This window comes from Strongylocentrotus purpuratus, unplaced genomic scaffold (genome assembly GCF_000002235.5).
Source record: "Strongylocentrotus purpuratus isolate Spur 01 unplaced genomic scaffold, Spur_5.0 spur5_scaffold_6, whole genome shotgun sequence".
NCBI lineage: Eukaryota > Metazoa > Echinodermata > Echinoidea > Camarodonta > Strongylocentrotidae > Strongylocentrotus > Strongylocentrotus purpuratus.
Genome location: NW_022145612.1, coordinates 38,599,741 through 38,615,028, shown reverse-complemented (window position 1 = coordinate 38,615,028; position 15,288 = coordinate 38,599,741). Strand labels below are relative to the sequence as shown.

Genomic DNA, 15,288 nt, shown 5'->3' with positions numbered 1-15,288 from the left:
AGATACATACTTACTAAAACTCTATATGGTTCGATCTCATCTCGATCTCCTCATGGGATGTATCTAGACTGGCCACGCCCAATTAATAGCCTTGGGCCTATATATTGAGTTCATAAAACTTAAATCTTGAGTGTTCCACTCCCCTTCAATTTATGAATGCACAATGAGCAGGAAATCAACCACAGAGAAACTGTTAAGAATGTCACAACAATAACAACAAAAAAACATCAATTCAATTGCGCATTTTTGATCATTAAAAGCCTCCGCTAGGGCCGACTTCTGGGTGGCTCGACCTCCAGTTTTGCGAAGATCATTTTAATCTACCTGTCATGTCATGATGTGCCATATTTGGTGATTTTATCTCAAAAATGCACAATTTATTTGTCTCAAATTTGACACTATGCCGCCCCCACTATTACCTGACCTGTAGCGAAAACCTGATGAAACATATACCTTTCCAATCATCGAAATGTTTTCAGGAAATTTTCATAATGGTGGATAGCTACAAGTTTCTTCCAGTTACACCAATGTTATTTCATGCTATTGATGCAAAACCCAGACTTTTTGAGGAAATGGTACTTTTTTCTGGCTCGTATTGTTTTGCAATCGGAAGAACCTGTATCATTGTATTATTAATGAAGTAAACAGGTATAATCATGACATTTACTTTGATCCATTTCCATTTATTTCCATGTTTTACTCAGCTGTGCTATTGATGTAGTGATTGATTAATTGATTGCTGGTTATTAAACTGAATAATACATTTGTTTTTACTTTTATTAATTGACCAAATACTTGATCTTTCTTTATAGAGTTTAGACCATCCTTGGTGATTTTAATTTTTCCGACAGCTTGAATCTGAAGAACTCACCAAAGAGTAATATTTCAAAACTCGTAAGTCTTTAATCGTTCACTCAAGGATAAAATGCTATACAATATATGTCAGGTCTTACAGAGAAGAAAGCCAAGAATTGTCTTTTAATAATCATAGTATGAAGATTTATAAGCCTTTTCACCATTACATCACTCAACATTTACAGACACTGTCACACAAGCCAGCCCAAATTAAGGTACCAATTCTCATCAAGTTTGGATTTTTCACAATTTCATAAAAGTGGCTTTGCTCACCCAAGTGTATATATTTTGAATTGTGTTTGAGTCATTTTTCATTTTCCAACTTTTTATGTAATGGGAAATAAATACATGTAAAACATTTTGAAACAAACACACACACACAACTACACCCATGAAAAAGGAAACTATGCAACCAACATACAATTAAAAGTGAAGAATTATTAAACATAAAGATATGAATAGATTTGATAAACAAAATCAATGTTCATGATATTTATTATTTCTCATAATACAAATTTTAGAGTAGTCTTCACCAAACCATTGCTCTTATATACTGGTATTTTGCTCCCTTCCAGTTTGTCTTTTCTCCTTGTGATCGTATGATCATTTCATCTCATTATCAATTTTTCCACTTCGCTGTTCTCGAATATCAGTTTGGGCCATTATCCATTTAAACTATAATCCATTAAGTCAAAAGCTAGGTTTACACGCCAGTCTACACATTTTAAGTTTAGCTTGTGGTCACCATCTTTAATTTCTAGGTTATCATGTAGTCAATGATCATGAAAAGTTAAGTCTGATGAAGTTTCAGATGAGCGATCTTATAGAAAATTGCTAGCAGCAAGGGGTCTGCATGTCCCATGCGAAATCACCTAACTTTGAGCTTTTACCAGTTTGTAGTTACGACTAACAGCCAGCACAGTTCGTATCTAAAAATTTTATAAGTCATTAATTTGGTGCTACATGAATCCATAACTTTAGCGGGATGTTATTCAAAACTTTTGACGTTTTGATGAATTAAAGTTTGAAACTACAACAGTGCCATGCAAACATAGCTTACACACATTTGGTCTTTAAAAAATTGCTGCTATGGGCAACAGGGTATGTCAAGGGCCCTTAATAATAGAATACATATTATGAAGTGCAGAAAAATGACAATGGAACCAAACTTAATAAAGAATAAATTGGACAAACTGATAATCATATCACATGGATTATAGAGTAGATAAAAATTACCAGTTCAGGATTTCCAGTATTTCATGAAAACAAAGTTCCTTGATGACTTTTTGCCTGCATGACAACGGGTTAACTATGGATGCACATCCAATTTTTGTTCTAGTCTACACCTACAGCTACATTGTACCATCTGTACTTCCTCATATAACTACATAGTTAGGAAAACTACCCCTAGACAACTTCCATAGGGAGTCATCCAATGGGGTAACTGTCAAAAGTGTGGTTCTACATAGGTTAGCAGTTCGGGACAGCTAGTAGTCCGAGGAGGTGGCTTGGGGGGGGGGGGGGGGGTGCTGATGGGCACATTATACAAACATTTAATCCCTCAAGTCCACACCTTCAATCAATTATACCTGTAAGGTAAGTTCTTTAATCATTTACCACTTTTCTATACGGTCATTACTCCAGGAAATGAGGAGTGTACAAGCGCAAAATCTTGTCAGTTACAATGCGTAAAAGAGTGTCTGAACTGTTGAGACTATGCAGACTTCACAGTATACTGCACCCCACAAGCTCTGTACTTTATTTAGCTGCTCCAGAGACTGGCAGAGTTAGGCTACGCTGAAGACGTTATAGAAATGCGTTTTAGTGTCCAATTGGAGCCTGTGCCTGCAGACTAGGATGAGTGGGATTGGCCACTTGGATTCTGCTCCCAGCTTGATGTAAATATGATAATAAGTCATAATCTGCCATGAAATGCGTTAAGGAGAGGAGGAGTACTTTTCAAATTCCTCTTCCATGCATACATGTCACTGTTTTCTCAAATCATAAGTTCCGTGAAAATTTGAATCACTGCGTTGTCATAAAGGCAACATAAACTTCTGGATAGATTGTAGGTAGGGTTCTGCTAGATACTGATGCAGTTCTTCTTGGGCTACCCACAGGTAGTCTTCCACTGTTGGCATATCTTTCTTGGTCTCAAATACTCCTGATACATGCTGGGCTTTGAAGAAGAACACCTGTATACCATGAAAGAAACAAAAAGTTAGCAAACTTTGCTGTAATCAATTTATTACACACATTTGCAACATACAGGACCAGAATGATGTTGACTTTATATACATAACAACATTTAACACCAACCTAACAATATCAGTTCATGCCATTCATTTAATGGATTCTTCTCAAAATTACCAAAAACATACCAAAACCTTTGTGGCTCTCTGCAGGAAATACAGAAATCATTTCAGCGCACCAAGTAACATCACCACAAGTGCTACTAAATTAACCCATTAATTAATAAAATTCTTTCATTCCAATATGTTTGATACAAGGACCACTCTGTCCCAATAGGAAATGAGTTAAAGGGCTCAAAAGAGTTTCACCTTGACACCTGCTTTCCCAGTTTGCTCCTGGACCGCCTTGGGGTAGCGTTGCTTGTAGAAACCAACCGGTGCGTTACCCATGAAGTGAGCCCTCAGAGCCCCCGTATTGTCAGCATGGTCCCCAAGTACTCTCTCAGCTGCCTACATACATAAGGACAAATGTGAAAATCCAAGGTTTTTTGTCACCTAAAATATAGCTTACGTCAGATAATTTAGTATTGGTGATTTTATTAGTACTAGAATAGAGCATGAATCAAAGCAAATCTGAAGAAAATTGTACTTTCCCCTTACATTTACCGGTATGTGAAATGCACAAAACATCAAATGACTAGTAAAATAATACTTTATTATACAAATGATGCATGCGCATGAGTTCATTATACGATCTATCCGCATTCGAGTTGAGGCTGTGTGTATCTATTGCACAAAGCCGTTAGGCAGAGTGTGACAGATACACTCAACATCAATGAGGGCGGATAGATCGTATAATGAACGAATGAAAACATGCATCATTTCCTTTATACACCAAAACTCCTAGATCCTTCTTATTTGATAAAAATAAATTCATTCAAGATTGTTTCGTGACAGTATATGGCTGACAAATAAATCTCAAGTTTAATAAAGCTTAATTTAGTGCGCACACATAGCTATAGATATAGCAAGCGCACTAATTACCTCTATACCCATTTAGGCATAGTGCTGCGCAAGAATAGGCTCATGCTCATGCAGTATCAAGCGCTCTAACCTCTACGCGCACTACTGCGCTCTGAAAACAAGTTCAATAGTACTGGAAAATATTGCACTCCTTTTCATGAAAACGAGTGCAATAGGCTCAGTAAATGAATCACACGTGACCGCGCATGACCAATCATTTGATTATGATCTGGGAGTGAGTTGTATAATAATCTGTACAGCCCTTTGATTAGTCATATATTCATTGATAAGTTTTAAATATATTTTCAATCAGGTTTAGTAGCCAAGACAACTATTTAAAAAATAAACCATCAGTTTTCCTAAAGCATTATCTCTTGTTATTACTGCACCATGACCCTATTTAGGCCTAGTTGCCCATGGGAAGCTGTCTATAGAATTTTCAAAAAAGAAAATAAGATAAGAATATCATATGAACTACCTACATTCTTCATTGTCTCTCCTTCTTCCCTGGCACCAAAAGGAAGTATCCAGGCACTTTCCTCTCCCATCCTGTATTTGACTATCAAAACTAGTTTATCAGAGAGCTGACGATCCAGGGAGCGTCTCTCATCCCTCTCATCAGCTCCTACAATTGAAAAAGAAGAGATGATATTTCAAAATTTTGAAGATTTGGGGTTATTTTAATGAGTCTGCAGAAATGTTGATGATGTGATATCATTACAATCCTGGTGTGAAGTATCATAAACAATTCTTAAATACCAAAGAGATCCAAGTAACACTATATGGACACTTTAAGAACCATCTTAGCACTGAAAAGCAATAGCAAATAGATGTATATGCATTTCCCTGGAGACCTGGGCCCCGTTGCACAAAACTTACCATTGATGGTAACTTTGCCATCAATGGTAACTACCATGGAAACCTTGATTTTGATTGGCTGTTGAGCCCTGTTACCATGGTAGTTGCCATTGATGGCAAAGTTACCATCAATGGTAAGTTTTATGCAACGGGCCCCAGGACCCTGTTTCATAAAACTTCTTTATCAATAACAACTGCCACAGATCTATGACAAATCTGCTCATAGCCGATTTAAATTAAGGATTTCAGTAGCTTATTACAAATATTGTATCTTGTTATTTATAATAAGATTTCTGAAACAGTGCCCAGATTTCCTCTACTTTAAAAAAATATTTATGAGAGTTGACTCATTTCCTGAAAAATCAAATTGTATTAGTATTTTTCCATCATTGAATTAAAACTTTAATCATTTTAGAGGGACTAATTCACATTTACCATTGAATATCATTTTCAACTTTCAAATGAATTCTACCTACCTGTAATTCTTGGGGCTAATTGAAAGCGAGCTAACTCCTCTGTGGCTATGTCTTCCAAGTCAAGAGCAGTCAAGATATCTCCACCGTCATCCTTTTCGTCTTCTTCATCTTGATCTCCAGACTGCTTCTTAGCCATTCTCCTCCTGTCATGAAAATCAAGGATATGCACACAATAAACAGGCTCCACACTGATTTTTCAAGGGTAGGGAGTCCGGGTTGAAGTTTTAAGTGTTTGTATACACGAGCCCCCTGTTTAAAATTTGAAGGGAAGGGGGGGTTCGGATTTAGACTTTGGAGGTACATTTGCACAGGGCAGAGGCCTCTGAGCAAGTTCATACGGGTACTAGCTTGTTGAAACCGTAGACAACTGGATTTTACGATCTGTCAAACTGTACATTTGATTCATAAATTGCACATCAAGCAATAAGAAATAATTCCCACTGGCCTTCTGCAAATAAAAAATTGGAAATAGCAAGCCATGCAATACTATATTTAACAGCATACTTTATAGTGCATATCACAAAAATATATTTAGAGAATTTAATGTGAAGCATAGCTTCAAGCCTCTTGATGTATTGAGCTTAATAGTTTGTTCCTCCTGTTTCTTTGGGCTGTTCAGGACCAGAACCAAATAGAAGTCGCTTTAACCAACTGCTCCCACATGGAATAGTATCCTAATACTAATAGTAGTGGCTTAAAGAATTTATGGCGTGCAAGATTTTGATTTCTTCACACACTAAATGTGATCGAATGGACTATATGAAGGAGTCATACATGGAAACTCTTGCAAGATCATCTGTAATAAGACTCTTATTCTTAGTTCTACTCACTTGTCCGCTGCCACAGACAGCTCATGCTGGGATAGGGCACTCTTCTCCAACTCCACATTGTTGATCATGTCAATGTAGCGTTGCTCGATCTCATTCTCCTCTTGGCAGACTACCGGGAACCTCTCTAGGCACACTGCACTGGCCAACTGCCATGGTCTGCTTGACCCCGCGTTAGCTTGCTGGCCAAGACGACATATTGTATGAATGCTGCATGCACTTCTTTGGCTCCATGACCCTTGTGCACCTACAACAAGAACAAATGAGAGAAAAAAATTGAACAATAAAAGTCAATATCAATTCTCTGAATCATATTCATCATAACCATATCTAGACTAAACCCAGTTGATACTTCAGTGGTATTTACACCATACAATGCAAAAATAAGGATCCTCCGCATTTTCGCTGATGATTATGATTTCCAATTTGCGCGTTGGCGATACTAAAAACGGGTTTCGCAATGATTTTCTTAATGCATTTTACATTGACTTTGTACAGAGACTTTCATGAGCGATAAATCCTCGGGAAGACGGACAACCCATTTATTTATTTATTTATTTTATTTATTTCATTTCCAGGCAAGATGATAACATACAAAATATCACAAGGTTAACAAATGATAGAACATACTGTAAACATAATGATATTTAGCACCAGCCAATGCCTGAGGATCACCTAAAAGAATTTAAAAAATTCTGTCGAGAGGCTCTCCACATTGGCTGGTGCATACATAAAACAAAATATAAAGATAAGGTCAACATAATTTATAAATGAATGTGTAACTAAAACTAACGGTAATATACATGTAGATCAAATACTATTAGGATTATTTTAAAGAAGGATTCGAAAAAGAGCTGTTCAAACTATGCATGTATGATAAATGCAGAAAATTGTCTGTTTATACAGTCATGTGGATACGGTAATATTGGAAATTAGCAAAACTGTATAACATTATGAATTTGAGTTGATTTGATTTGAAGTTATCCAAATTATGAAAAATTATTATTGATGATTGAAAGTTATCCAAATTGGGAGACATTATTATCGATTTATAAACAAATTTAAAATACATAGTAATCAAAGGTAGAAGAATGTGATAGAACACATTGATAGAGGAAGTGCATTAAATAAGAACTTAATAATATCAACATATGCATTAAGAAATCAATAAAACATATCAAAATGCAGAAAACTGTCTGTTTATACAGTCATAGTGAGAAGGATGTGATAGGACACATTGATAGAGAAAGTACATTAAATAAGAACATAATAATAACAACATACGCATTAAGAAATCAATAATACATATCAAAATGCAGAAACTGTCTATTTATACAGTCATATATGGATACGGATATAAGAAATCAATAATACATATCAAAATGTGAGTTATTCTATGATAGAGAAGAAAAGAAGAAGGGAAAAAAAAAAAAAAAAAAAAAGCAAGCTAGTATGCTTCTACAAGGGGAGGCAATTCAAATAGGAACTTTCGGAGCACATTCAGAAAAGGAAGGACATTGGTACCAAGACACAAGTCTCTGTCTTCCTCAGAGAGGTGTTCCCAAAATCTGGGAAAAACATAAAAACAAGAAAATCTCAAGCTATTGCATCTTGCTAATTCATGATTGAAAACAAGTGTATGGATTCTTCTATGACTTGGGACTGGTAGCATATATTCAGGCATGTCATAAATTCTGTGTAAGCTCTTAATTACAAATGACATTGATAGGTACACAAGTCTGTTATACAGAGGGGGCATGTTAAGGCGAGACAGTCGTTCCGTGTATGATAAGGAATTAGCAACTTCGTAAGGGAAACAGAATCGGGTAAAACGCCTTTGAACAGCCTCGATAGCTCTGATATGGTTCTTTTGATGAGGGAGCCATGCTGGTATGCCGTACTCAATCACAGGTCGACATAATGAACAAAAGAGTTTTGTGAGAATAGCTGAGTTTCTAGATTTTACGGTACGTCGGATAAACCCACAGAGCATAGAACATCTGTTAATAACACATTGAATATGGTTTTTCCAACTCAGATCTCGCGAAAAAGTAAGTCCTAAATATTTATACGACTGAACTACATCTAAAGGATTTCCGTCAGTGGAGTAAACAGTAGTAATTAATTTACGGGATCTAGTTATGTGCATGACTTTGCACTTAGATGAGTTCAGGACCATGCCATTGTCAATACACCACACACGTATATTATTCAAGTCAGTTTGCAATAAATTCGGGTCATTGTCGGTATAAATTTCCCGATACAACACTGTGTTATCAGCATATTGTGGGAGGGGGGATGAAACAGTGTCAGGTAAGTCGGCTGTAAAATAATTAAACAAGATCGGTCCAATAACGGAACCCTGTGGCACACCGGAAGGAACTTGTTTCCAATCCGATTTTACCCCTTCAAACAAGACACACTGTTGTCGATCTGAGAGAAAAGAACGTATCCAACAAAGCAATTTGCCGCAAACGCCATAATTGTGCAGTTTCTGAATAAGTTTGAAATGATTTACCTTGTCAAAAGCTTTGGACCAGTCCAAGAAAATTGCATCAACTCTTGGCGGCTTGGACTGGTCCAAAGCTTTTGCCCAATTTGAAAAGAGGGTGACGGCTTGTGTTGTACATGACCGCTTCGGGAGGAAACCGTGTTGGGAATCAGGAATGATCTTGTAACTTTGTGAATGACTTAGAAGCTTAACCACAATTAGGCGTTCAAGCATTTTACAAGGTATTGAGCAAAGCGATATAGGGCGATAATTTTCAATCCGTTTACGGTCACCGCTCTTGTGGAGCGGAGTCACGTAAGCTAGTCTCCAAGACCTGGGTACCGAACCAAGCTTCAGACTTAAATTGAAGATTTTTGTTAGGATTGGAGTAATAGCAACGTCAGCAAGTTTGAGAAAGTTTGGGGATATGCCATCAGGACCAGGGGGCTTGTTAACTTTCAATCTTACTATTTCCCTAAGAACGTCTCCCTCACTTATCTCAAAACCTTTCAGAGGGGTCATTCCAAAATGGGACACACACGACTCATAAACGTCATTCCCTGTTTCTGACTGTAGTGCAGAAAAATTTCCTACAAAATGATTGTTAAAAGCCTGCGCAATCATTGGTACAGATTCGACCTGTTCATCATTGTATGTAAAGGATGATACATTAGATTTCTTCCTTTGAGAGTTCACGAAAGACCAGAATCTTTTAGGATCACGAGCCGAATTCAAAGCCAAGGATTGCAGATAATCATTATAAGACTGTTTAGTAAGTCTGTTCATATCCTTGTTCAGTTTTTGAAATTTCTCCCATAATGATCTGTTATGTTTATCAGAAATCGCTTTGTGATAGGCACGTTTCTTTTTCCGGGAGAGATGGACGATGTCTGCGGTGATCCATGGCTTGCGTCGCCGACCTTTTGCCTGGACAGAGGGTACTACATCACTAACGGCCGCATGCAATAGCATTGTAAAGTTATCCCATGTGGCATCAATATCATTTTCATCGACGAAGAGGTCCCAAGGAATTGATTGAATTGATCTTTGAAAGTCATGTTTGTCTGCCTTGTGGAACTGCCAAAACGAGCGAGGCAGTGATTGCGTTCTAGAACAGAGTGTTAGGTCAAACTGAACTGAATCGTGATCACTCTTTCCAATACCTGGACCGGGGCAGATGTTAGCAATTAGATCAACGTTATTGCAAAACACAAGATCTAGGATAGAATCACGTTGGTTATTTCCTCGTCTTGTTGTGAACTGTACAAGTTGGGACAGACCAAAAGAGGAAGTAATATTCAGGACTTCATCGGAAATTTTGTTGAGCGCTATTGAGTTTCCATCTGTATCAGTGGAGAGATGTAGATTGAAATCACCAGTGAGAATAAGCGCTTTAAACTTGTGAATATGAGGAGCTATCCTATTGAGTGAAGAACTCAGAGCCTCACAGAAATGTTTAGGACTGGAAGAGGGAGGTCTGTACAGAGTTCCAAACAGGATTTTGCCCTGGCTATTAGGGAGAGTGATTTGCGTCCACAACAGCTCGCAAAATTTAGAGTTTGGATCATCATGCGGTATTTCAAAATCGTCACGACGCAAGGAATCAAGAGTTTTGTTGCAACCAAAGAGAACCCCTCCTCCATTACGGTTTCTGTCTCTCCTGAATATCTGATATTCAGGAGGAAGTATTTCGGTGTCAAGTATACAATCACTTAGCCATGTTTCTGTGATGAAGAAAATGTCTATGTTGTCAGTTACAGCAAGTGTCTTCAAATCAAGAACTTTGTTCACTATACTTCGGGCATTCAGAAGGGCGCAGTGAAATTCGCGTTTAGCGTCTGTACAGTTTTGCGGGCCAGGATTAGGGTGAATATCACCCGAAAGTTGTAACTGAAAAGTCGCTGAAGAATTCGGATAATAACAGATTCTTTTGCCATAGTGTCCACCAAAAGTAGTGTTTACAGTATCAAGTGGGAGCCTTGTGCTTTTGCTATGTATGTACAATGTATAGTAGCGTTCACATTCAGCACTTGCTTCACAAAGTTCCAAACACATCACACAAAAAAGCACAAAGGTGGTCAGCTTGACCAATTCCATTGTCAATGTTCTAGGTTCTTTGTGTCCTAAGAATGAACGGATGAGCGAACCTTTTTAGATACTCCACACTACAAGACTATATAGAACATGGCTACACTCACTGTCTCCAAGGAAATATTTGCACACAAGCTCACCTAGAAAATCGTTAAAACTAGCCCAAAAAGTCACCAAAAGTCACCAAAAATTGTCCTGTTTGATCCTTGACCATATAAAAACACTTGGTCAACAACTCAAAATCACAGCACTTCCAAATGTACACACAAAACATGAGAAAGAAGGAGAGCAAATTTTCAAGTGTCATAGACTCTAGATCAAGGCCTAGATAAAAAAAAAAGTTGAAAGAGTCGACCGAGTTCTCTCCATTATTTGGCATTGCCTTCTTGGCGCTAGTTCAGAAGTCTATCCAAAATTTGATCCCTAACTCTGGCATGGAAATACCCTAACCTACTAAAACATACCCAAAGTAAAGTAAATATTAATCAAATGTCCAAATAAAGGTCATGATTTAAAAGTTGATATGTTTGTTACCCGTTTTGTGTCAATTTTCTTATCTTTTTCAGAGTATTTTTTCCTAAAAACTAGGACTTATAATATGCACTTTTTCACGGGATTCACAGCAAACTGCAGCACATTACAATTGCATACCATCCCCACCTGGTATCGACGGTCGGGTGCTGGCGCGTGCGTGTGTTACATAAATAGATCTAGCGACTGTAAGTAGCTAACGAGCTGAACACATGCGCGCGCCGCCTTCCTTTTCCATTTTTTTCATTTCAATAGTTATTGCCTCCTCTCTAACTCTGTTAATACTAATAGCATGTATTTTCCATTTGTACTAGACCTCTATTTCCCTTTAACAAGTCTAAATGTGCTGAGCTGTGGAGTGCGAGGCGATGGGGGGACTGCAGACTGCATTGCACCCCGGCCTCCCCCGTGCGATCCGACAAGCACACTGCCTGAAGCAGGGCTGCGTTTTACCACTTTAAACACATGAATTCATTGCTAATTATTGAAAATGACCTCATAGTTACCTTTCGAGTCTAATAAAGGCAAGTACTTCTTGGAGCAAAGTCTGGAACTTCTTATCAAGAGAGTTCTTCCCAAAGTCGAAGCCATCGACATCGTTGAAATGCTAGTTCCCACGATATTACCTCGGCCCATGGACAGCCGGACAGATGCAAGCGCAATGCACAATGCATGCACCCTCCAAATTCGCCTCGAGCTCGCGGCTAGCTCGGCACATTTCATGTGTCCATGTTTTGCCCCCTCCCCCCTCCCCCCCCCCCCCCCTCCGATGAGATGAGACGGTCTGTCCATGATATTGAAATCAAATCAAAATTAATTCAAAATTAATGTTCACTTACATCTATATGCATTGATGCAGGGACGGCATGGGGTTATAACCACATTCTCACTGAAATGACCTTTGATAAGTTACATATTAAAATTATAACGAGCGTATATAGCGAGCGAGCATTGGGGGAAATTGCTCTCAGTCGCTTGAAATTAGGGGCACGTTTAATGATGAGAGGAAAAGGGGCAACTTATCGAAAGGGTTAAGACACTTATCAGAAAAGAAAAGGAGCACGTACGTGCAGTACAAAGGCTAAATATCAGAGGTGAAAATGGTGCACTTCTTAAACCTAAAAAAAAAAGAGGCACGCACCAGGGATGGCAGGGATTTTATGAGAATGGGAAATAGGCATTTGTCGACGGAAAAGAGGCACCCATAAGAGTTTGATAAAGGCATTTATAAGAAATAAAAAGGGGCATTTATGAAAAAGGTTAAGTTCCTTATTAGTAAGGGAAAAGGGGCACATTATCATTGTTAAAAGGGTAATTATCAGAGTGAAAAGGGGCACTCATCGCATCTGAAAAGGAGCACTGACCATACCTGCATGAAAAGAGGCACTTATGAGAATGAAAAAGGGGCACTAATGATAAAGGGAAATGTGCATTTGTACAAAGAAAAGGGGCACCGATCAGATTTTAATAGGGGCATTTATCGGAGGTGAAAGGGGGATTTTATGAGAAGGGGGAAGTGGCTATTATTGAAAAGAAAAAGAGGCACATGTTAAAATGAACAGGGTACTTATCAAAGAAGAAAAGGGGGAATCATGAGAAGGGGAAGGGGCACTTATAAGAAGAAAAAAGAGCATTTATTAGGAAGGAAAAGGGGGACTTATCAAAATAAAAGGGGCATTTATAAGAGATGAAAAGAGCACTTATCAGGAGGGGAAGGGGGCACTTGTCAAAGTAAAACGAGTATCTCTCAGAATTGAATAGGGTCATTTACAAAAGACGAAAAGGGGCACTTATGAGAATGAAAATGAACTATTTTCCAAGATGACAAGAAGCATTTATGAGAAGGGAAAGGGACTCTTTTAAAATGGGGGCACTTATCATAAGGAAAAGGGGCACTTATTAAAAAGGAAAGGGGGCACATGTGAAAATATAAGGTGCGCAGTGCGCTTAAAAGGGGTATTATTAAAAGGGGAATTTGTCAAAGCAAAAGGAGAACCTCTCAGATTTGAATAGGGCAATTATCAGAGGTAAAGGGGGCGCTAACTAAAAGTGAAAATGGGCGCTTCTCGTACCTAAAAAAGGGAACTTACTAGAGATTAAGAAAAGGCACCTATGAGAATGGAAAATGGACACTTATTGCAAGGAACATGGGAACTTGTCACAGGAAAAGGGGTACGTGTCAAAATAAAAGGGGCACTTATCAGAGGTGGAAAGGGGAAGGGGCACTTTTTCTATGTAAAAAGGGGCACTTTTGGTGTACTTGAAAAAGTGGGAGGCACTGTGCCCCCTGACCCCCCCCCCCCCCCCGGAGCGCCGCCTCTGGTTCGACAGCCCATTAGAATGTCGGTTCCAGGGCCATCTATGAGCAACTTTTCAGAGGGTTCAGAAGACTGCTGGCTTCCTGGCTTGCGTATGCTGTCAGTTACTGAGACCACAACACTTTTTTGTTGGCCTGGAATCACAAGATATGAGATCGGTTCCTGTTTGAGCCACTATCACCTCATAATCAGCAGCAAGATGCGCTTAAAACATTATTTAAAATAAATATTCTTCAACATTAATTACTACGAAAATTATATATTATATATTTTAAAGATGCATCATCATTTTCTTTTGGTTGTCATGAAAAAAAAGTCACCAAACAATAATATTGCTTGATCACTAAATCTTATAACTATGTAAATTGACATTCAATGCCCTTGGCAAAACCTTGCCAGAATATGCCCACAAAAGAGGAGGTGCAGGGAGAAAACAAAAACAAAAACACTTACGTCATCAAAATACTTGCTGCCCCAAAAGGAGAAATTTTGAGTATTTCGTTGCCGACATAATCCCGTTAAAAAATGGACACTTAACACGGAAATTCATCTACAAAATTCATGATCTTTGTTGCTACCTTTTTTTCCAAATAAAATGATATTCAAGCACCAACATTTAATGACATTCGGGCTTATTGTTGCCCGAATAAAAGGTTATGGTTGCCCGATTATTGGAACTCGAAAACAAATCATAAGGGGAGCCCCCAGCCTCTCCCGCCTCGTATGCCTGGTTGCAGTGGAGTTGTGAATGTTGAACAAAAGCGGATTTCTATTTACTTCTTCTTTTATGGGTCACACACTTAATGATCTTTCTGGAGAAATAATAGTCAAACAATTTAAAAAGGTAACAGGAAGTTCATATATTTCTTCTTCAATGTTGAACCTTCACAAATGCCGTTTTTACATTGCAGTATATTGAGGCGCAATATAATGAGCAAAGCAAATAGAATTTGAATTTTTCTAACCCTTTAGAAACGCTATATAAGCTACAATTTAATAGGGCAAAAATTACGAGGTCCTGAAGCAATACATACAAGGGAGCAAAGCGATCGAGCTGTATGATTTTTTGTTGTTGCATTTTGAGCGCTCAACAACTCTTTTTCTGATAGAAATACACAAAATTATAATTCAATTTATTAAAATTACATGTACATATTACTAATATGGAACACAGTGAAAAGAATAAGCATATTACATTGAGTTTGAATACCTGATAGTTTATTTTTTATTATTTCCAGCAAAAAAAAAATCATAAACATGATTGTTCATAAAAATGTATACAATGTGAACTATAGTCATTTTCTGTTTCAGTTTCTAGATTACCTCGGGCAATTGTTTTAAGCAGTCCTTCAAATAAAATGCCCCATTATATACGAGCTTTGTGGTTTATATTTATTTTATCGTAGGGAGGCCTATGTTCAATAAATTGTCCTATCCTTGATCTTCTCGACAACCTGCGCCATCTCCAAGTCCAAGATGGTTAGTGTTTAGATGTATTCCAACTAATGACCCGAGTTCGTTTCATGACGTAGTTTCTTCACACTCCGAGCGTCTATGAAGAATATAACTTCCTCTTAGTTGAGTCGATTCCTGCCATGTCGTCCTAGCATGAATTTGAGAGATATA

General features: G+C 38.0%; 1 protein-coding gene across 1 annotated transcript; it reads right to left on the bottom strand.

Annotated features, from left to right (window-relative positions):
* Nucleotides 1-1,313: 1,313 nt before the first annotated feature.
* On the bottom strand, nt 1,314-11,964 carry LOC576917 (39S ribosomal protein L46, mitochondrial). The gene is made up of 6 exons (XM_777181.5): nt 11,851-11,964; nt 6,235-6,478; nt 5,405-5,547; nt 4,553-4,695; nt 3,417-3,557; nt 1,314-3,050 (listed from the first exon to the last, which is right to left on the bottom strand). The coding sequence occupies exons 1-6, from the start codon at nt 11,939-11,941 to the stop codon at nt 2,892-2,894; spliced, it is 921 nt and encodes a 306-aa protein (XP_782274.2). The 5' UTR covers nt 11,942-11,964; the 3' UTR covers nt 1,314-2,891.
* Nucleotides 11,965-15,288: the final 3,324 nt, after the last annotated feature.

What these genes read in the sequence shown, in the direction of transcription:
- LOC576917 (XM_777181.5), bottom strand. Translation starts at nt 11,941, where the DNA reads ATGTCGATGGCTTCGACTTTGGGAAGAACTCTCTTGATAAGAAGTTCC. An exon ending in AAGGAGAGACAATGAAGAAT is followed by an intron (nt 3,558 to 4,552) that starts GTAGGTAGTTCA and finishes TTATGTATGTAG; the next exon opens with GCAGCTGAGAGAGTACTTGG. An exon ending in CTGGGAAAGCAGGTGTCAAG is followed by an intron (nt 3,051 to 3,416) that starts GTGAAACTCTTT and finishes CATGGTATACAG; the next exon opens with GTGTTCTTCTTCAAAGCCCA.